The sequence below is a fragment of the Ixodes scapularis genome, unplaced genomic scaffold, assembly GCF_016920785.2.
Source record: "Ixodes scapularis isolate PalLabHiFi unplaced genomic scaffold, ASM1692078v2 PGA_scaffold12__126_contigs__length_90152505, whole genome shotgun sequence".
In the NCBI taxonomy this organism is placed as follows: domain Eukaryota; kingdom Metazoa; phylum Arthropoda; class Arachnida; order Ixodida; family Ixodidae; genus Ixodes; species Ixodes scapularis.
The window spans coordinates 19277440-19301349 of NW_024609838.1; the positions used below are offsets into that span (position 1 = coordinate 19277440).

Genomic DNA, 23910 nt, shown 5'->3' on the forward strand with positions numbered 1-23910 from the left:
AGACGAGTGAATGTTGGCAGTCTGCGTTTCTTCATAAAAATGGGCTAGATTGCTCCGTAATTCCAGCCTCGTAAATATTTTTTTCCATACTGCAATATGATTATGTTTATTGTCATACAGTCACACGATCATGTTTATTCGCGGTCACTGTAGAGTCGGAGGAAAGAAATCGACCAAGATAAACATATATGTACTAGTTTCTAGAAACAAGGACATTTGTTCATACACAAACCGACATTCACAACCTCAATCATTATCATCAGTAAACGAGAAACACTCCCCTCCCCCCCCCCTCCCTTTCGCCCCCTCGTCACTATGACGTAAAAATGTGTCTGCATACATTGTGCTAGAATGAGTAGAAATAAATATTTCAAACTGCGCTTGGAACGTCGTCCGGTACTACAGTTTTCTAGTATCGTAAACATGTCCCAAACACACCAGCTCAGTTGCTTCTCGTCGTGGCTTCGATGTATTCAAGCCACTAAGGAACATACCATAGTAACGTGCACCACTTTTGCAAAAAATTGCGAAACACCATTTTTTTTAATGCTTAAACTCCATGCTAGGGGTTCGCGACACACTGCATTTCTTAAGGTGTCGGTGACTTTAGACCATTTTAATAATCGCCATCTAGGTGCTTCCCTCTTTGTCTACTTGGCTTCGACCCAAGTATATCTTTCTGTTCAATTTTATATCCATGAGAATGAATGTTGCTTCAGTGTTTTTTTTTAATTTTTATTATTATTACTACGTCGTTTCCTAATATGAGTCCGGACACCAGACACTTGGTTGGAGACAACTTAACAAAGACAGGGTGTGGCATATTATGTACAAGCGCCTTGCTTTGTGAATGGTTCTCCGCCGTTCTTATCGGCTAATGAAGCAGTCTCATCGGTTCGGGAGCGATAACAAAAGATTATCCGGATTTGCCATGCCCTACTTTCTTTAAGATGACTGTGACAATAGTAAAAAAGAAAAAAAACCTCTGTTTACGGTAGGTGCCATTTCAACGCTCTCATAGTAAAAGCCACGGTCAAAACGAAAACTTGAACAGCACGCTGGAGGCGCGCTTCTTAGCAACCACGCGTGGTGTCTTCTCGGGGACGGGCAGCGACTCATCAATCCACTTTCGAATGTAGTTCTTCTCGACACGTCTAGCCGCAGTGAGCGCCTCGCTGTCCAGCGGAGTTGAGAACCTCAGATCTTGGTGATGGGCGGCGTCAGGAATGATGATGACGACGACGGAGTCTGACGGGGGTTCGAGGAGACCGACCGAGGCCCAAGGATCCACGTCGCCGTTGCTGGAAGAAAATGAGACGAACTTAACCCTAAATCCGAAGAAGAAAATTACAAAATTAAATCAATCATTTCACAAAAAAAATCCTTCTGCGAGACTGAAGTCATAACATGAAATCGTAAGGGAAAAATACCAAAATACCCATACATAAAACACTAACTGTATTTTCGTTGGTATTCCTTTCGTTCTCTCTCTCTCTTCTTTTTTTTTTTCTTTCTTGGCTCTATATGTTTTATGAATATATTGTCACGAATGACAAGTGATGAGGCGATAATAACTGAAGAAACTAAACGTTTAATGGGGCGAACTTGTGCCCAAAATAAAAAGGAAACAAAAGATAACGGAGTGTCGCGGGCGTCGAGGTCGGCGTGACAGCAGACTCGAACGCTGGGGCAAGACTGACTCGACAAGGTCGCGGGCGGCCTCTTATCAAGAGTGAGTCATTGTCTCGAAGATTCGGCGGAGAAGGTTCGAGCGTAGCGCGCTTTGGGGCGAGAATGAACACGCACTTTCTAGAAAAACAAAAGCAGGGATGAACGATAGAAGTTATGTCCGCAGCCAAGAATAAACGAGAACCTTCTACAAATCCGTGACCCTGCGCGCGGCAATATACATATTTTATTATGCATTGAAATTGTATAAGGATCTTTTTTTCCTTTTCATATAATCTTAGACAAGCATTTCTTTCACGTTAAATGCTGGGCTATCCTTTGATTACTAAGTGATCTTCATTATCAAGGTGTTTCTTTACCACTTTGAAACTTTTGAACCCCTGCCTGAATTAATATGTTATCAACTAACAACTTGTTTGAGAATAAAGACACATTTTGACATGACTGACAATTAATTTTGTTAAACACCAAATGAAAAAGGGCGACAAGATGCATCTTGTCGGGTGCGGATGAGAAACTTGGCTTACCATTTATTTTATATAATTTCATTGAGTAATGAACTCAAGTACAAACAGAGAACCAAATTAAAATAGTGGTTTCTCAATAATATTAACCTTTTGTGGTCATGCCTTAACCTGCACACTGGACGGTTTAACGTACTTATGTGGAGTACTATAGGATGAATCCCTGCTCTAAAAAAATTAAGTTTCACAAAAATCACGGATCAAAGTTGCGGCTTCGGCCCAACAAAATAAGCACGGCTGAAAGTGGCGGCAGCTTGACCTCATTTGCCCCTTGTAACAAGTGAAAGCCATTCTGTAAAGGGACGTGATTGTCTCCGCGCTTGGTTTCCTAAAAGCTGCATGATTGAAACCGCTTGGAGATGCGTGAGCTTCCAAGCTCTCGGTCGCTCCGTTTCCAGCGGAAATGCTTATTAACCTGTCGTCTTGAAATTTAAAAAAATGCGCCTTTAATCCGCTTCACACATCACGAGGAGCGATATTATTCACTGAGAGGAGAGGCTCCAAAAGCAGCGCTTGGTGACAACGCCCATTCGGAAAGCTTGTGGAGTAAGTCAATAGACCAATATCGTCCTTTTGATTGGAACGTTTTTATGCACGTCACGCATGGGCGTCCGCAGAACTTTTTCCAGGGGGGTGCACACTTATCCTCCCCCCGCCCCTCCCCCTCCCCCCCCCCCCCCCCGGGAATGTTAGCTATGTTGGCTATTTTCAGCATGTTTCTACGTTACTCTCTACCTGCTTTCACGGCCGCGCCCTGGATTTTGGACTGCACACTAGGGTTGTGCGAATAGTGGTTCGAATCGAATAGCGCTGCGTCATTCATAGGCTTGACAATGCAAGGGAAATTTAAGACGGTCGGTTCCTTCAGCAGTGGAGAAGCTAGGGATGACGCTGCGCTATTCGATTCGAACCACTACAGTAAAACCTCGTTATAACAAAGTTGAAGGAGCGGTCATAATTATTTTGTTATAACCATTAGTTTGTTACAGCCAATGTCCATTTCTTCCTACTATAGCAAGCAAGGGGAATTATGATTGCTTTGTTATATCCATTAGTTTGTTATATCCCATTTTGTTATAACGAGGTTTTACTGTATTCGCACAACCCTACTGCACACTCGTTGATCTCTATGACAATTGCTGGATCGCGCTTCCCGCTTCCGCGAGTGAAGCCACCATAAAGTTATTATAATGTACGCTAGAGGTTAAACTGGCGCGAGAGTGCTGCTGCAAATTGAAGCAAACAGCAACCAGTCGGCAATAGACTTCCGGTAATGCATTTCTATGGGAAAAAGCGGGTGCATTTTCTCGCTGCGCTCAATTATAAGAGCAAATATCACGAATATTTCGTACGTACTAGGCACATTGAAACATTTCTCAGTCACGCACACGAAATAATTGGTCAGTTACGGCGTTTTTATTTGAAATTCGTGGCATGAAAAACGGTGTTAAAACCGCTTCGTACATGTACTTTTGTGCAGTCGGACACTGTTAGCGCGAACACGGCGTCGGCGCTTTCCACCATGGGGGATATACGTGTCAAACGAACGAAGGCCATCTGGGAAACCAAGAGAGACGGCAAGAACTACGCAGTAACACTGGGTAAGTAACTCCTTGTGTATGCAGGCGATCAAAATAAATTGAAAGCCATGTAGTATAGTTCGATTAGCAATAAATAAGTACTGCTTTATTCTTTCTGGTCATGAATATTTGCGAACATGCATGTTCTGGGTTCAAACCATCAACCGCACGCTCCATATCTTTGCAAATAGGGAGAAGTCAGAGAAAAGGTGCCCGATAAAAACTGCCTGACATAGGAGATAATAAAAAGACGCACCTTTCGTAGCCCACGTACTTTATTTTTTACATTCAAAAGTTCTTTAACTGATCGTAAAGATGCATGACGGAGTCATTTTCATAGAGTGACAGGACGGGCATATTAGCAATATATAAGCGCCGCCGGAATGCTAGCGAACCTTGAACACACTCTACACTCCTTTCGATCGTTAGTTTGCTTAGAATCGTCGCTCGTTCTAACATACCTGCAATGGAACAGAGGTTTGGTCCTGAAATATAAAGAAGCTTAACATCATTCAGTGGTAAAGAAAAATACTGTAATTAAAGCAATTACACTTTTACAATATTAATAAAGGTACGTACTATCCTTTACAACCAAAATAACAGAAGTTGTTCGTGTTATTTTCTGACGAAGAGACAAAATTCACGCACGTTTTCCCATAGGAATGCACGGGAGCACCGCAAAAGTAGACTGTTTGCTGTCTGCTTCAATTTGCCTCCCAGAAGTCGCATAGACACTAGAGCCAGTTGAACCTCTAGCGTACATTATAACAACTCTTTGGAGCCACTGGGCGGCAATCCTGCATGTCGAAAAATCGCGTTTTTGGAGCGTTGCGGAGGCTAGCGGCAGCGTGCTGAAGACACATTTTCTACTCGTTCGTCATCATTCGTCGAAGGAGTTTTTAAAACCCTCCGTAAGCCGTGAGACTTTCCGTTGAGAACACGTGAAAATGTTTACGGAAGCGCGGTGCCGCAGAAAAAAGACACAACGCGTCGAAAGCAAGTTTTGCCGGTCTCGCGACGTAGTCAAAACTTCCTTAACACTATTTTTTTTTTTTTTTTTTTGCCCTTTAGATTTGCCGTTTTTTCAATAGCCATTTTGAATTTCTAGATAAAAAATAGCCTGCCGGGAACAGTAAGTTCATGTTATTCAGAAAATGTAGTTAGTTTAGGTAGGTAAAAAACCACCGGAGTACCCTTTAACTGGTGTGGGTGCAGCTCCCTCCCCCCCCCCCCCCCCCTCCTGCACCCCCTTCGAAATTCCAAGGGTGGGCAACTGCCCCCCCCTTGCACCCCTCTGCGGACGCCCATGACGTCACGTCTCCTAATATATGGGCGAGAGAAAAAAAGGCGGGCATACGGGGGAGAGAGAAGAGGGGGAAAGACGAGGCTTAGGCAAAGAAACCTCAGTGTGGCACGTGCTAGCCTTTAGCTTGCGCGCAGATTTGTGTACCCATTAAACGTAAGAAAATCTGAGAGACGGCTGAAAGCTAGCGCGTGAATCAGTGAGATACGTTTGCCTAAGCCTCAGCCTTCCCCCCTCCTCTCTTTCTCTCGTTAGACAAGTGATGTGACGTCCATGAAAAACAAGACAGTCAGAGTAGCGACATTGGCCTTTTGCCTTACTTTAAAGGTTTTAGGACGCTTGTCCCGTACCCTTGACTGCACTACCTCAAAATTTGTTATCGAGTACAATTTTTCGTAAGTGGGAGGGCACGTGCTAACGAAATACAGAGCCTTGTTACGAACAGAAAAAGTAGTCTTGATCAGTTGTTCACTCTTTACAAAACTGACCCCTCCCTCAATTTCTGCTAAGCGCATATTTGTTTTCATAGCTTTGCACTACGGACCGGTGTAGTATGTCACGACTCGGGAAAACCGAATTTATTTTTTACGGAGCCTCGAATAAATAAATTGACAAAACTGCCAATTTAACAAATTACATTTAAATTTAACACTTTCAGAAATCCGGGTCTGAGAAATTAAATTATAATTAGAGAAACAACTTGATAACCTACCTAAAGACGATGTTCGTCGCCCTCGCCAAATGACCTCCGCCATACAACATGACGCTCTTGTAAATGTCGGGCGTGACGCCAAATGTTTCCCGACATTTTGCGGTGACCTCGGTGAGGTTCCAGGAGGACGGGTAAAACATGTCGGTGACGCCGTCGCTGCAGACGGGCATCACCAGCTCGGTGCATCCCTACAATCATAAGTTGAAATCAATTTTTTTTAATTTTTATATTACCCTGTCCAGTTTTAGTTCGAGAAAAAGCAAGAATTACCCTACAAAGTTTCTGGTATCTTAGTCCGTCTCGTTGTTCAATAAGATCTTATAAACCTTCTTTGCTTCATCACTAAACAGTTTGAAAGGCTCTACGACAATGATTGCTTGTTAGAGGAGTCGCAATGCCTATTCTAAATTGAGACTTCAACATTACAATTGAACGGTAAAACGGAACAGAACATCGTGATATGCGGGAAACGCAGTTCTGCGGAAGGTACCACTAAACGCTATAATGGCCTCTAATTTTATATAAGCCGTGGTAAATCTAGCTTCAGTTTAATGTTATCAATTATAACAATGGGAACCGCATTCCATAAATGTAAACTTTGTGTTTTCATTTCTATTTCTATAGCGAATACAGCATTGTATGCCAGGGTACACAGATGACTTACTTGAAATCTCCAGCTGGGCACAGCTGACTGAAAAATCGAAACGTCATGGCATTTCCTGGTTCCGGTGCTGTTGAAAAAAAGGTTCACAGCCGCAGCGACCGCGTCCACCATTGCACTTCTGTTTCCTATGGCTTTGGTGAGCGCATTGCAGACTGCCTGAAATATAACAAACAGAATGCACATGCCAACAGGAACACGGAACGACGTGGACAATAAAGAGCTGCGCTTGGTTCTGCAGAATCAAATGAAGTGATGGCTTTTCTGCTCAGAAGCTGGACATAACGCTCCTAGGCTTCAACGGGTCAAATGAATACGTATCATAAGCATATGTGTATAAATACTAAAATTTGCAGCTAAGCTGAGTCACTGAATTGTTCTTTTATTGTGCTTCCCTTGAGGTGACACCACCTAACGATTTTTAGTTTGAGTCTTTCTAATTCTTCGGTTTTTTTAGAAATGGGCGCGTGCCAACCAATTTAAAGAGTAGACAACGAGCCGCAATTTGTGCAGTCTCAAGAACGGTTCCAGTGAATGTCAAATAACCCGTATGTTAAAGATTTGACGTTACAAAACTTATAGTTACGCTTACCAGAACTCTCAGCATGGCTATTTGGTATGCGTAGTGAATTTCTTTCTAGTTTACGCTATTGCATCAAAATATAGTCGATTTCACTTCATTCGTAGGTTCCTTCTGGTGATTTGACACTACAGATTAGCGGACATTCTTGTTTCTTTAGTTTCAAAACACTTTTGTTTCACAAAACAAATAACCACAACATCACAAAGATACATGTATTCCTAAACGACCAACTTATTTCTCTCGATCCCAGTAAAAAAAGTACTGTAACGTAGGCGCACAAAAGTCAGTATGGTCCTCACCTTGACAGGGCTTCCGGGCAGCGGGGTTATAAGCGATCCAGGTTCAGGGTAGTTAACAAGAGCGAGTACAGCGTACGTGTCCCTAATCCAGTCTCTAAACACAGTATAGTTGCCGGGATTCAAGGTTTGGCACAGGTTAAACTTTTCTTGAAGTGTTTTTGTCCCTTTTTCTGAAAACAACATATAGAGGAAATTTCAGTCGTCCATTTCTGTTTTACCGGATATAGCCAGCTAAAATTGTCAGACTTTAATGATGAGGCAAAAAATACTCCAAACGAAAATCCCTGTTACCCTTCTCTAGGATGTCATGGCGTTTGTTACCTAGACAAAAAAAAACAGCTTCTTATATTTGCAGAAGTTTACAGACGTTAGTGCTATACGGCTTCAGGACGGCGCGACGCCGTCATCATTCCGGAAGTGAGTGTAGATCGTGTGATATTCAAGCCCTGCTCAATTGTACCGGAGGTTCCTGCATTGGTCCTTCAGCCGGGCTTTTATTTTCTACCCTGGGCAGATTCTTACAAACATTAATATATAAACTCTAGGATTAGCATTCAAATGTGCACATTTTTTCGGACAGGAAATAAGCAGTATTGAATATAGAGGTACATATCGGCTCAATCCTATGCACCATATCAGTGAATCGGTTGATCACCACCTCTTGTAAAGATTTACAACCAACGCAGATTATTAAGCACTCTGATTGAGCCTTTCATCTCTAAACGAAACATATCTTGTAGCGTGATATGCAGATGCTGATACTCATCGTTAATCCTAAAACTGTGTAACGAATTTGCACCGTTAGAAGTAAAATATTTCTTTTGTCATTACCGGTAGCTCCCATGGCTTCTAGAGGACTCCACGACTGTCTGATAGCATGTGTGCAGAGTTCCGATACCCGTCGAAACGCTTCGGTTATCGCTATGCTGTAAGTGGAGCATGGAACCAGGCCAGGAAACATGTTGACGGGAGCGCTGCTGGCCAAAGCACTGCAAAAGATCAAAGCAATCGAATATTACTAAAACTAAGAAAGCGTGTCAACTGTGTCCCTCGTGGCAAACAAATATAGGGGAAACGTGAGCGTCCTTTGCTTAGATTTGGTTGCATCATGTATCTACACAGACAATGAAGCCCTTAACCCTAAACATGCTCAGAGTTCTGAAAGTATGGCAAATGCAAATTTGGCATTCCTTGTGCGTTACGATTGTGAAACCTGACTAAATGCTCTTAGCTTAAACAACATATCCCAAGTACTGTGATATTTTGCGTGGAGTGCGGGCCTTTTTACAAAAGATTCTACACAAATAAGCATTCATAAATGAGTAATGTTTTTTTACCCAATATAAATAATGTAAACACCATTAAACTGTGATATTTTGTTAAATTTTCTGGAATATTCACTATGTACTATATTATTACTAGGTGCGTAAGATTCACACGCTTTATTTAGTTAAATTCAAGTTGTATAAATTGCCTTTCCAAAGATTCAACGACTTATGTGATATATGGTCTCTTGTTATTATGGGAAGACCAGTGTTGGGAAATAAATCAAAGAAAACGCTCACGCTGTTATAAGGTGCGGGTATTTGATTCTAAACCATGCAGACAAAAGGCCTCCATAAGACCCGCCAAAGGCCACGACTGGACTCTTTTCTGCTCCTGGCAGTTTTGCTTTCAGGTGCAGAAGCAGGTCGGCGTAGTCCGCAAGAGCTTGTTCAGACGTCAGGTATCCAAGCTTCGATGGACTCTGAAATATTTCCAATTTTCTACTACATTTACGTCCATAAATATGAGAGGTTTACTAGCTAATGTCTCCCTTTAGTTTATCTTTGCAAGGCACATGCTTTGTACAACTAAAGAATTAAAAAAGCTTCATCAAATATAGAACTCAACACTGCTCTTTCAGTTGATTTCAACACATGTGAACCTGGTTTTCTGAACTATAAAATTTGTTAGTCCGCAAGAGCTTGTTCAGACGTCAGGTATCCAAGCTTCGATGGACTCTGAAATATTTCCAATTTTCTACTACATTTACGTCCATAAATATGAGAGGTTTACTAGGTAATGTCTCCCTTTAGTTTATCTTTGTAAGGCACATGCTTTGTACAACTAAAGAATTAAACAAGCTTCATCAAATATAGAACTCAACACTGCTCTTCCAGTTGATTTCAACACATGTGAACCTGGTTTTCTGAACTATAAAATTTGTTATATTATCAAGGTTAGATTTGTATTATTGGTGAAGAGTAATTGCTACGTTGGCTAATAAATTCAAGCTGAAAGTACGGGCATCCCATTCTCCACTTGCAACACAATAAAACTTACCTGGAGCATGTCCTCAGGTAACTTAGCGTATTTAGGAAGTTTTTTCTTATGTGCTCGCGCATGGGTTTGCTTTAATGTTGAGTTTGTGCTATATTTATTTTTGCATTAACATTTGCTCCAATAAACCGCTAAGGTATGCGTCAACACTGAAACAGAGTGTGCCTCAGATATGTGATATTGTCACGAATGAAGGTGACGAAAAGCCGAACAGTGAACTGAAAATAAAGATTTAATGGGCGAACTTGTGCCAACCAAAAAATAAGTAACGAAAGAGCGTCGGAGCAGCAGAAAAGCAGGCGGCGATTCGGCGGCGAATCAGAAAGCGCGAGCGAGACTGCGACTGACTCGACAAGGTCGCGGGAGCCGCTTATCTACCCTGCGTCACTATCTCGAAAGTTCGGCAAAGAAGGTTCGAGCGTCGCGCGCTCGGGGCGAGGATGAACTGGCACTTTCGAGAATAACTAAGCAGAAGGAAAGTTACGTCTGCTGCGAGAATGACAGGGAATCTTCTAGAAGACCGTGACCGAGCGTTGCCTTCTCGGCTCTGCGGGTGGCATTATCCCCCCTTTAAAAGTGCATCGCCCCGATGCAAAACGAAAGGAAAACGGAAATGGCTGAAACAATTACGGCGAAACAAAACAAACATGCAGTTTCACAATCCTAACGCGCGTAGAACGGCTTGAGTCGAACTACGTGGACGACTTCGGGTCGTGGCTGGCGGCGTCCTGATGGGCGAGTTCCGTCGGGGAGCACCTCGTAGTTCAAGTCCCCAAGGCGGCGGATGACCTTGTAGGGTCCGAAGTAGCGTTTTAACAGTTTCTCGCTGAGGCCGCGGCGGCGAATGGGCGTCCACACCCATACCCTGTCTCCGGGCTGGAACTCCACGTCGCGGCGGCGAAGGTTGTACCGGCCAGCGTCCACACGTTGCTGGTCCTTTATTCGAAGACGGGCTAGCTGGCGTACTTCTTCTGCTCGTTGGGTGACCAGCTGGGCGTCGTCAGCGCCGTCATCCGTCGGGTCGTGGGGCAGCATGGCGTCGAGCATCGTCGTCACCTTTCTGCCGTGCACCAGCTGAAAGGGTGTAACGCCGGTAGTTTCTTGAATCGCCGTGTTGTACGCAAACGTGACGTAGGGCAGCACTTCATCCCACGTCTTGTGTTCCACGTCCACGTACATAGAAATCATGTCGGAGATGGTCTTGTTTAGTCGCTCCGTCAGCCCGTTGGTCTGCGGGTGGTATGCCGTGGTCCGGCGGTGGTCGGTGTGGCTCAGGCGGAGTATCTCTTGTGTCAGTTGCGCCATGAACGAGGATCCTCGGTCCGTAATCAGGACTTGGGGAGCGCCGTGTCGGAGGACGATAGACTCCACGAAGAATTTGGCTACTTCCACGGCGGTCCCCGACGGGAGTGCTTTTGTCTCGGCGTACCTGGTGAGATAATCAGTTGCCACGATTATCCACCGGTTTCCCTGCGCCGACGGTGGGAAAGGTCCGAGAAGATCCATTCCAACCTGCTGGAATGGTGCAGTCGGGGGCGCGATCGGTTGCAAGAGACCTGCCGGCTTCGTCGGTGGTTTCTTGCGTCGTTGGCATTCGTGGCACGAACGGACGTAGAGGTGGACAGTCTTCGGAAGCTTGGGCCAGTAGTATTTTTCTCGGATTCGAGCAAGAGTCCTACTGTAGCCAAGGTGACCAGATGTTGGGTCGTCGTGGCAGGCTTGGAAGATCTCTTCTCGAAGACTAGCAGGAATCACTAACAACCACGTCGAGTTGTTGTCCCCGAAGTTTTCTTTATAGAGGATACCTCTCCGGACGGCGAATCTTGGCAGGTCACGTGAGAAGGCTCGGGGAATCGTACCCCCTCGTCCCTCCAAGTGGTCGATCAATGCACGCAGCTCAGGATCGTCCCGCTGGAGTGCTGCCATGCCGTGAATGCTCACCGCGCCAAGAAAGTGGTCGTCGTCGTCGTCTTTGGCACATCCGGCAGCTGACTCGACAGGGGCTCTGGACAGGCAGTCGGCGTCGCTGTGTTTTCGGCCTGACTTGTAGACCACGGTTACGTCGTACTCTTGCAGTCGTAGGCTCCATCGAGCGAGGCGTCCCGATGGGTCCTTCAGGCTCGCTAACCAACACAGCGAATGGTGGTCGGTGACCACCCGAAAAGGAGTCCCGTACAGGTATGGGCGGAATTTCGTGATGGCCCAGACGACGGCCAGACATTCCTTCTCGGTCGTCGAGTAATTGCGTTCCACGTTCGACAGCGTCCGGCTAGCGTATGCGATCACGCGCTCCGCACCGTCTTGTCGTTGGACCAGTACCGCTCCGAGTCCTGTATTACTGGCGTCCGTGTGGACCTCCGTTTCGGCTGATTGGTCGAAGTGGCCGAGAATCGGTGGTGACTGGAGCCGTCGCTTTAGTTCGTCGAATGCCTGTTGTTGTTCTTCACCCCACACTCTCAAGAAAAAAGGGTGTCAAAAGGTGTATCGTTACACCCTTTGTCCCATATAATGCACCCCCAAACTTCAATTCGACGTACTGCTCCCTACAGTCAAACAGACGACCCGAAATTTTACGATGGGCTTGATAGCCGTGTGGTACAACATTTTCAATAGCTAAAGTACGTATCAAACACCACATAAAGAAAACACCGAGTTTTTACAGTACGGCAAACAAAACCCCGATTATTTTTTCTGCAGTCAATGAAACGTACATTAGCTATTTTAATAAGTTGTACCACACTGTTATCAAGCCCCTCGCAAAATTTAGGGCCGTCTGTTCGACTGTAGGGCGCAGTACGTCGAATTGAAGTTTGGGGGTGTATTATATGGGACAAAGGGTGTAACGATACACCTTTTGACACCCTTTTTTCTTGAGAGTGCAGTCGAAGTTCACGGCGTCCTTCGTAAGGTGCGTTAGCGGCGCAGAAAGCTTGGCGAAATCCTGAACGAATCGCCGGTAGTATGCGCAAAGCCCAAGGAATCTTCGGACGGCAGTTTTGTCGGTGGGCGGTGGAAAGGCCGCTACGGCGCGAGTCTTCTCAGGGTCAGGACTTACACCTTCGTTGCTCACCACGTGGCCCAGGAACTTCAGTTCGCCGTAGGCAAACCGGCACTTCGTCGGCTTGAGGGTGAGTCCTGCGGTCCTGATTGCCTCTAAAACGGCCCGAAGGCGTCGCAAATGCTCGTCGAAGTTGGCGGAGAATACCACGACGTCGTCGAGGTAAACGAGACAGCTCTGCCACTTGAGGCCTGCCAGGACGGTGTCCATGACACGTTGGAACGTTGCCGGCGCCGTGCACAGTCCGAAGGGCATCACCTTGAACTCAAACAGTCCGTCGGGCGTGACGAAGGCAGTCTTTTCTCGGTCCCGTTCGTCGACTTCGATCTGCCAGTAGCCACTCTTAAGGTCCATCGACGAAAAGTATCGGGAGTGGCGCAGCCGGTCCAGCGTGTCGTCGATGCGGGGGAGCGGATACACATCTTTCTTCGTGACCGCGTTGAGCCGCCGGTAGTCAACGCAGAATCGAAGCGTTCCGTCTTTCTTCTTTACCAGCACAACTGGAGAGGCCCACGGGCTGCTCGAAGGCTGAATGATGTCGTCGTTGAGCATCTCCTGTACTTGTTCATGAATGGCCTCTCGTTCCTTTGGGGAGACCCGGTACGGCGGCCGATGCACAGGGAGCGCGTCCTCGTTGGTAATGATGCGGTGTTTCGCAACTGTTGTCTGGCGCACCCTCGACGTCGTCGCAAAGCAGTCGCCGAACTCGGCGAGGAGGTCTCCGAGCTGTCGTCGTTCCGTGGCGCTGAGCTTGGGGTTAACGTCAAGCTGTTGCGGCACTGTACTGGACGGCTGACATGGCGAGGGCTCTTCGGAGATCGCGGCGATTTCGGCGTCGGCCCGGAGTTCCTCGACGTGTCCTATAGTGGCACCTTTCGTGAGATGCTGCGCCTCCGGTCGAAAGTTCGTCGCGAGGACCACACAACGTCCATCCTGCAGCTCTGCTACGCCCCTTGCGACGCCTATTCCTCTTCCGAGAAGCAGTTGGACGTTGCCTTCCAGAAGGACTTTCCCGCTGGCAACTGCGTCGGTAACGACGGGCACAAGAACACTCGACCGTGGCGGCAGGTTCACGTGGTCCGCAATGACTCGGACGGCGGCTGGCGACGTTTTGGATTCCTCCGGAGGTAGCACGGGCTTTCGCAGCGTCAACCTGTTTGCTCCAAGGTCGATCACGGCACCGTACTCACAAAGGAAGTCCATGCCAAGGATGACGTCTCTCGAACAGTCTTTGAGGACGACGAATTTGACGGGACAAGACTCTCCGTAGATGTCCACGCGCGCAGTACACCTTCCCACTGGTGTGATGAGATGTCCGCCGGCGGTTCGTATTTTCGGGCCATCCCACGGCGTCATCACTTTCCGAAGGCGGCGAGAGAGCTTCCCACTTAAAACGGAATAGTCTGCTCCGGTGTCGACGAGTGCCTTCGCGTCGTGGCCGTCGATGGTAACGTCGAGGTTATTCGACACCGTCACAGAAGCGTCGCTCCTATCCGTTTCGTCGCTAGTGTGGGAGCCCTCCGACGTTAGTGGAGGATATTGGCGTCGTTCGTCACCGGCAATACCACCTCCCGGTATTGCCGCACTCAGTTTTCCCGGCGAGGCAAGGGGGACAGGCTTTCTCGGCGGGACCTACGATGAGGCGATGCAAGGCGTTGCGGTGATGGCGATCGGTAACCGCGGCGGGGAGACGGTCCTGGGGATGGCGAACGGCGGAGGTATTCGTCGATGTCCCTAGGTCGCTCTCCGTAGCGTGGTCGCGGGTCGTCGGGGTGGAAGCCTCGTAACCCCAGCTGCCGGTACGGGCAACGGCGGTAGACATGATCGGCTTCCCCGCAATGGTAACAAAGCGGGCGTCGGTCGGCCGTTCGCCACACGTCAGTTTTCCTGGGTGCTGGTTTTTCCGGGCGCACGTGCTGTCGTTCTTCGCGACGTTGGTAGTACTGTGGCGCTGGAGGTTGACGTCGTGGTGTCACCGTAGCTTGGCGGGGAGCTTGCGGCGGTCGTCTGGCCATGGCGGCGTAGGTCAGCCTCGGTTCCTCAGGGGCTTGCTCGTTGACGGGAGTTTCAGGCTGCAAGGCCCGCTGTACCTCGTCGCGCACGATCTCGGCGACTGACAGCGACGCCGGGCGCTCAGTAGCGGGGAGCAGCTTTCGGAGCTCCTCTCGGACGATGTCCCGGATAACGTCGCGTATGTCCCGGGTGCGGGCGCCGATGTCGGTGGAGGCAACGATGCCGGGATGTCGTTGGTAGTAGGAGGCGCGTGCTTGGAGGGCGCGCTCCATGTTCGTTGCTTCCGTGACAAACGCTTCGACGGTGGTCGGCGGGTAGCGGACGAGGCCCCCAAAGATGTCGTCCCTCACCCCGCGCATGAGGACACGCAGCTTCTTGTCATCAGTGGCTTGTGGGTCGGCACGCGCACTCAGCCGTAGGACGTCTTGAACGAAGCTGGTTACGCTTTCGTTGGGGCCTTGCGTCCTCGTCCGAAGGAGGTCTTCGGCTCTCTCCCTTCGGTGCTGACTGGCGAACGTCCCTCGGAGCTCTCCTTTCAGCTGGTCCCATGACGTAATCGAGGTTTCACGATTCTCGAACCAGTGTCGTGCCGTTCCCTCGAGGGAAAAATAGACGTTTTGCAGACGCTGTTCCGGAGTCCATTGGTTGTGCAGCGCCACCCGTTCGTATTGCTGCAACCAATCTTCGACGTCTTCGTAGATCTCGCCATGGAAGGACGTCGGTGTACGAGGGGCGACGGGCAGGTAGACGACGGGGACGGCGGCCAGAGTCTGTGACGACTGGGGGTCCATTGTCGGCTTCGTCGACTGGTTGGTCTTCTTCGGCAGTAGACCGAATTCCGGGGCAACCCTTGAATACGGCGGCTGGCTCGATGCTCCGAGTCTTCAACGGAAGGTCGTCGGGAAATGGGGCTTGCTGATCGAGTTCTTGTAGGGGTACGCTGCACGGGTTTTGTACCCCGCACCTCCACCAGAAATGTCACGAATGAAGGTGACGAAAAGCCGAACAGTGAACTGAAAATAAAGATTTAATGGGCGAACTTGTGCCAACCAAAAAATAAGTAACGAAAGAGCGTCGGAGCAGCAGAAAAGCAGGCGGCGATTCGGCGGCGAATCAGAAAGCGCGAGCGAGACTGCGACTGACTCGACAAGGTCGCGGGAGCCGCTTATCTACCCTGCGTCACTATCTCGAAAGTTCGGCAAAGAAGGTTCGAGCGTCGCGCGCTCGGGGCGAGGATGAACTGGCACTTTCGAGAATAACTAAGCAGAAGGAAAGTTACGTCTGCTGCGAGAATGACAGGGAATCTTCTAGAAGACCGTGACCGAGCGTTGCCTTCTCGGCTCTGCGGGTGGCAATATGCAACAATTACAACAATTCACGTGACCGTAAAGTAACCAAAATACGCTTACCTCAAAAGACCGATTTCCAAAAGGCATAGACTTTCCATAGTAGCGGTGCTCGGCAAAAACAAGCAAGGCGTTGAATTCGGGGGCCCATTCCCACATCAGCCCCTAAAAATAGTTTATTACAGGCAGCTTGATTTTTTCCCATCACCTTGTTTTCAGTTATTTCAAACAGTAACTGAAACAGCTTAATACTTAAAAAAAACAGCGGAAATATTAAAATAAGCATGACCATTGGATGCGCCGCAGTGCAGATCGCAGTACATTTGTTCTAAATAGCGAAATTTAGTTAATACGTTCAACAATAGAAAATACCAATATGTGTAAGAAATAGGATTCTGATGTTTAGAACTGCCGTTTAGTTTTCATGTCTACACATAATTTTACTTGTTATATTCTTATTCTCTTTTTATTTTTGAATTTTTATATTTTTGTACATGTTCCTGATTCAGTTATACTATAACAAAACTCTGTTAAATCTTACGGTGTTAGTTATGAAGCTCTCGATGTCATCTTCATTTCCGGTGTAGAGGAATATGGGACCTCCATTGCGGTCCCAGTACTGGTCTGCCACCATGTACCGCATCTCGAAAGTTTCGTCATTGTGGTACGCAAAGTGGTCCACCTGGGAATGAACCGAGAGCGGTATTTAGCGTACCTTCTTGTATGGCACATTTTTGTGAATGTTGGAGGTTTGGTTTCACAAATGGTACAAAAGGAAAAAATAAAAAAATACTTTTAGAATATTATATATGCTCATTATATTGTCCATTCTGTTAATTGTTTTGCAAAGGAACAAAATTATGTTTATTAATAAGGCTTTCTTTCTAGTACATCGGGTTTAAATCATTTATAAGGACAATGGTTAGCGTATCACGAAGGCACTCACTTTCAATTTTTTTTTAATAAACAGCTAAAAACCTTTCATGTTTTGTGTTTTCCTTTCATACTCGCAGTTAAAAGTCTGAACTTTTTTGTGGCGCTCAAGAGCAACCCTTTGATTCAAGCACAATACCGTATCTTACAGGGTTTTAGATTTACATGCCAAGTTAGCTGACCCAGTAATAGTTAAAAAGATACTAGCTAGAGTGGTGCACGCTCATCGCAAAAGCTTCTTCTGAAAACAAAGAAACTAGTTGTTTTAAAGAAAAAGAAATACCGCATCACTTTAATTGAAAAAAAATAATCTGCAATTAACTGCATTACTCTACTGCGTCATTTATGTTTTCAGCTGAAATAATTCTGTGTACTATTGTGATATTTGCAAAGATTATTTAGAAAATCATTTCCCTCTATTTTTTTATCTCGCACTTGACGTTGAACTACACAATACATCGGGGTGACACCAATGTGAAAGGGGGGCGCTCCGGCGTTTTCTATTGTCAAAGGTGATAGTACATCCAGCAAACCAATGACGCCATGTGATTTGCGATTTCAATGTGACAGTGGTAAGAGATATAATATTGCTATAGCAATTGTTTTCATATAGTTTAAGCATCTCACAGGAGTCTATCCTTTTATTTTTTTGGTGGGGTGGTGGGAAGGGAAAGAAAGGGGGTTGCTTTCAGCTGCCCTTCGGAGTTTTGTTGAAACTAATCAATACCTACTTTAGCTCAGTATTTACACTAGAAAACAATGACAATATTCCTCTCCTAAATCACATCTCTCATTCTGCTATGCCTTCTATCGAAATAACATATTTGGGTATAGTGAAAGCAATAGAAATCTAAAAAATTCTGCCAGCTCCGGTGATGACCAAATAAATTCTAAATTGCTGAAAAACACAAAACATATCTCATCCCAATTTTTAACCCTTATTTTTCAACAGTCACTTGATGTCGGCAAGCTTCCGTTTGATTGGAAAATTGGTAGAGTCATCCCTATTTTTAAAAGTGGGGATCGTAATGTTGTATCGAACTATCGCCCAATATCTCTCACCAGCATCTTATGTAAATTACTAGAGCACGTCATTTTCTCTTCTATCATGAAATATCTGGAAAATTACGATCTGCTTTTTAAAAATCAGCATGGTTTTCGTAAGACATATTCGTGTGATAACCAGCTAATACATTTCATTCATGAGCTTCACAGTAACCTTGACAAGAGATTACAGACCGATGTCATTTTCATAGACTTTTCTAAAGCATTCGATAAAGTTCCCCACCAACGTCTGCTACAAAAACTTACCCAACTGCGTATTCATAATTCAGTAATCACTTGGATAAAAAATTTCCTATTCGATCGTACACAATATACTGTTGTAAACGAGTCCCGTTCACCTCTTTCTCGTGTAACGTCCGGCGTACCCCAAGGTAGTGTTCTTGGCCCCTTGCTGTTTTTAATATACATTAACGACCTTCCTGCTAACCTAACATCTGAAATTCGCCTCTTTGCTGACGATTGTGCTCTATACAAACCGATAAGTAATAATAATGATCACCTACTCTTACAGGCTGACTTACTAATAATTGAAGAATGGTGTCAAACATGGCAAATGACAGTTAATGCAAATAAAACGAAACTAGTGTCTTTCACCAGATCACAGTCCCCATCACTCTTTTCATATCAACTCAACGACACAATAATTAACCCCTGTGCATCTTATAAATACCTTGGCGTTCATTTAACCTGTGATCTATCTTGGGCAACTCACATTAATTTAATTTTATCTAAGGCTAATTCATCATTAGGATATCTTCGGCGCAAACTCAAACTGGCCTCACCTGAAATTAAACAATTATCATACATAACATTTGTTAGATCTCGTCTAGAGTATGCGTCTTCTGTATGGTCCCCATGGCAGCATTACCTAGTTATGAAATTAGAGGCAATTCAAAACCGAGCTTTAAGGTTCATTTTCTCAGACTACTCATGTTTCACTAGCGTAACAGGCCTAAGAAGCAAAGCTAACCTTCACGCATTCTCATTTAGGCGAATTCTTTCTCGACTAGCCCTGTTTCATAAATTATACCAGGGATGGGCAGTATTTCAAATACAAGTATTTGAAATACGTATTTCAAATACTTTGTGTATTTTGCATCTGTATTTAATTACAAATGGGGTAATGTATTTGACGTGTGTATTTAAATACTAAAACTTGGGTATTTCAAATACAATTGTAATTAAATACAATTTTGTGGTCGAAAATACATCCCTCAAATTTATTGTCGCGACTCATTTTGCTCATCCTAAGACTTGTTCAAAGCTGCTCTTTTTTCATCTCAACGCCAACGGCAACAACAAACCAAGAAACTCTTCATCTCCTCATACACCAGTCCTGCGGCAGTTCGCGTAGAGTGCCTATTTTCCCTTGGCAGCCTTATTCTTGCCCCAACAGGCGTCGCCTTAGCGACACGTGGTTCGAAAAGCTTCTGCTGATGAAGTCGTACTAGTCGAAACTTCACAGATTAGCTTGCACCAAAATTACACTGTACTGAGAAGGTCTCCTTTTTTATGTTGCACTTGCCTCTATTACGTTAAATGAATGTTATTGCCAAAGCTGCAATTCTTGTTTTTATGCATGTGGTTGTAAGATATAGTCTCCATCCTTTATTCGGCCAAGGGGCTTTTTTCCTTTCCTCCTCTGGCTTTATTTAAAAAAATACGTTCTGCACCGAATGAAGTGTCTCTCAATCAAGCACAAGCGTTCAGTGACTTTGTGATTACGGTGCTAGTCCAGGGCAAGAATAGTGACGAAATCGACGTTCACAGGCAGACTGGCTAAATAAGTGCCTGTGACAACCTTGTGATACTTTTCAGCCTGATTTCCATTCATATTTTTGCCTGGAACATACTAAATGCGCGGGTCGTCCAGATTTTCGTAACTGGTGCGAGTTCGAACAATAAAAAAATCTCTAGCTAGTGCTGCGGGTCTTGGTCGTCTCGGTTCTTTGTTGGTCTATACCAGGGGTGGCCAGGCTGGCCTGGCCTAAGAGCCGCAAACAAAACCACGGAACTTCTAAGAGCCGCGGGGGGGGGAGGGGGGGGGGAAGGGGGGGGGAGGGGGGGGGAGGAGGGGGGCAGGGCAAACGTAACTTTTGTTCAGAGTCTGATTGTACGTAGGGGGGCACAAGGCTGTACGACTGTACGTATGGGAGTACAAGGCTGTCAAACTGTAAGCTGCAGTGTGTTTTATTTTGAAATCCTTTCTTTTTTTTTTTTCCTGAAGAAACGCGGAAAGGGGCGAAAGGGGGGGGGGGGGGGGGGGGGGTCCCCTTACGAGGTATCCGCGAGCCGCACTTGGACAAGCAAAGAGCCGCATGCGGCTCGCGAGCCGCGGTTTGGCCACCCCTGGTCTATACCAAAATGTAATCGACAAAAAAAGCTGCTTGAAGCTCGGTACTTTTTTCACCTATTACGTCCAAGCTGATTACATTTTTTTGTGTGTGATTATATTTCTATTACGTTACTAGAGCCTCGCACACTAACTCCCGAGTGTTCGATCCAAAATAAAAATGAGATACCCAGAAACCCGTTGCAGGTGCCCTGAAGTCGCTGACGCAAATTTTAAGGAATGTATTTTGAAAAGTATTTGGAGGAGACCAAATACATTTGGTTGTATTTGTATCTTGTACTTAAATACTTTTTTGTAAATGTAATTAGATTTGTAATTAAATACATTTTTGACGGAGTATTTTGTATTTGTATTTCGATACATATTTGCATGTATTTTGCCCATCCCTGAATTATACTATAACAATGCCTCTATTAGAACATCCCTCTTCCTTCCACCCCACAGCATATCTCTCCGCCATGATAACTCCCGCAAAGTTCGCCCGATTTTTAGTTCAACTGTATCATTTTATAATTCCTATCTGCCCATGACAATCAAGGACTGGAATAAATTACCCGATAGCGTTGTAACCAAGACTAACTCTGATAGATTTGCCGAAGAACTGATCAATTAATTACCTGGAACTTACAAACATGTCTATCTGCTAATTTTTTTTTCTTCCTTTTTACTGTTTACAGTGCATACCGTTAAAATATTAATTATATTGTGTAATGTTGATAACTACTTGTATTTGTTGTTCTTTGATTCATCTGTATTGCAGACTTCCTCTCTGTGAGTGTTCATTTATTTTAAACTATGATTATTAGTGTGTTATTGACCCCCCTTGTATAATGCCCTAACGGGCCCTCAAGGAATAATAAATGAAATGAAATGAAACTGTTTGATGAGGGGAGGGGGTTGCCCAAACACCGAGAGAAACTACTGGTTTCCCTCCGCCGGTTTTTCGTGCTGTCTTATGTGACACATCTCCTTACCCCCAGCAAAACTTAACAAAGAAACTTTATTAACTTCCTCAATCAAACGTTTCTAAATACATTCGAGGGATAACCGGGACTGCCATTTAATGCTCGCTTCTTCACTTCCTTTGATTTCTTTATATGCTTCCCTTTGTTTTATGAATTCAGGAATACTTGATACCCTTGAACATTCAGTCCACTTCATTGGGAACTTGCATCACGCAACCTTTGTGCCAATTTGACAGAAGGTAAGAAGATAATCGTGTAGCATACAAAGTGCCATCGCGTTTATTATAGAAGGTGTTCGTTTCCATTGGGACGATGTTTTAAAAGAGGGGATCTCTAAGTGGATGTCGGCTGCACTATTTATTGGGCTCAGTGCATGGACTTTTAATGGGAAAAACCGTAACGATCTGTGGAATAATTAACTGAAATATAATATTGAACTTTGTAATTTAATTAATAATTATGAAAGTAATTACCATATTTCAATGTATCGTGTAGCTTATTGTTAAGATTACCCCCGACTACTGTCCGCCTAGACCAATTAACATGAAGTAAAATAATAATCCAACAGTCAGCCCCTTTTCTACCAAAGTACAAGTATAAACTCCAGTTGGCGTAGACAAAAATTACTTTTGGTAAATTAGATTTAGTGCCAATCACAGGGAAAGCCTAAGAGATAAGTTCTGTTAATGCGGTATAACAACAACAGCTTTTATTTTGCTGAAAATGATTTCACTGCATGGTTATCTCAGGCAAGGGTACGAGCATATATATTTGTTAATTTATACCGATTTTGCAGTTCAATATTTTTGTATTGCAAATATAGTGATGTATGCTCAACAAGTAACACGATGTGCTTACAGGTTCAACACGCTTGCTTCGGCAAAGTTTTATTTAAAAATGCGTAGTAATTTATGTCGTTAGGTGTTACCGTGATGATCGTATGCAACGGGGCCAAAATTTTAAGTTATACAAGCCAAGTGATTAAATTCGCCAGCAATAACTACCCCACAAAAACTTTTGATTTAAGACCCTCAAAATATAGAATATATTGAAATCATATAAACATAATTCTAGTTACCTATAATTTGTTAAATTTGAGTTTCATCAAAACGCCTAATGGCTAAAAAATACCTGTACTTAATCTGCCTACAAAATGTATGTTTTTAGGTGCCTATTCTATCTGCTTGAATTGGAGCGGTTCCTGGAAATGTAAAAATATACAGGACCGCGGCGTATTTATTTTGAATTAAATTTTAATGTGTGGCTGTATACATCACATTTATTGGTTTATGACGACGATGTAATAAAGGGGTGGTGGCCTTCTGATTGAGCACGCCTGATTGTCTGCTTTTGTTGAAGGCGCCATAGAATATATATACATGTTAAAATCAAGATAGACGGACATTTTCTTGCAGGAAACTCAAGCCTGTGGAGGTTTTATTTTATAAATATATCTCAAGGTAACCCCCGATTCCTAGCTCCCATTGACCTGGGCTTTCATAAAGTTCATATATGTGCCTCTATTTTGACTTGTTCCAATACACTCATAATCCATCGGTCCCTCACGCTTTTGAAGAAGGTAGAAATCAGAAGTATAAAACAAGTTGCTTCTGCCTATAGAAGTAAGAGAGAATTGCTTTGCTGTAAGCTTACCTTTGTCCTGAACACGTGTTCTTTGTACGGTGTTTTGTTCGCGCTTCCAATCGCACAAACGCTCAAAGTAACCAACAGGAGCGCACGCGTCGTGGAAGCCATAGTGCGCTTGAAGCTGTCGTGTCAACCCTACCGCTGACGGCAGCAACGTCCAGAAAGAGCGGCTATCAGTTGTCCCGATCTCACGTGCATCAAAGTTTTATTGTTATTTGTTGTGAAATCCGAGGCGTGCAAGGGTCAACAGGGTTGTGCGTCATGCCTTCGAGAAACAAAGGATTCGAAAGCACAAGGAATGGAAAGAAAAATAAAATAGCTGAGTGGGCGGCCAATTTGGCGAGTTTTCTCTTCGATCCGCGGAAAAGTGAAGAAACATGTGGTCAATCTTGCCCCCGTTCGATTTTTCCTGGGTTAGGAAACGTGACACATTGTGTAGAGAAACAAAAATGGGGCGAGTGCTGGCAATTCTAATCTTTTTCGTCAAGCTAAGCTCCGGAAGAATCAGCTTGTACTGGTCTGGCGATTCTAATCTTTTTCGTCGAGATAAGCTCCGGGAGAATCAGCTTGTACTCGTGTGTTTGCTTACACCACGGTTCCGTGCGTTACAAAAGTAAAAAAAAAGAACCGATAAGGGGAGCACATGACCCCTGAGGAAGGAGATGAATGCGTATTTAATGGTAGATTAGTGAACAGTATATTTTCCATCCAATGCACGGGGTGAACTTTTTGCATGGAACTTGATGGCCATATTGTGAACTAATAATGTGTCGAGTGGAAATAAGGCAAGAACCGTTGACGGCGTTTTTGATTTTATAAATCGCAAGTATGTATGCGTTTCAGTAGAAGCGTAATGC

At 45.0% G+C, this 23910-nt stretch overlaps 1 protein-coding gene across 2 annotated transcripts; it reads right to left on the reverse strand.

The window, feature by feature from the left end:
* Positions 1–309: 309 nt before the first annotated feature.
* LOC8040750 (lysosomal Pro-X carboxypeptidase) lies at positions 310–23190 on the reverse strand. 2 transcript variants are annotated; one of them, XM_040214010.3, is made up of 9 exons: positions 23060–23190; positions 16632–16772; positions 16154–16255; positions 8917–9098; positions 8183–8340; positions 7352–7521; positions 6473–6628; positions 5809–5996; positions 310–1301 (listed from the first exon to the last, which is right to left on the reverse strand). In XM_040214010.3, exons 1-9 carry the CDS (start codon positions 23159–23161, stop codon positions 1034–1036), a joined length of 1467 nt encoding a protein of 488 aa, XP_040069944.1. In that variant the 5' UTR covers positions 23162–23190; the 3' UTR covers positions 310–1033. The 2 variants fall into 2 exon arrangements, with proteins under 2 accessions (XP_040069944.1, XP_040069945.1); XM_040214011.3 differs by lacking the exon at positions 16154–16255 and having other exon boundaries at positions 23060–23179.
* Positions 23191–23910: the final 720 nt, after the last annotated feature.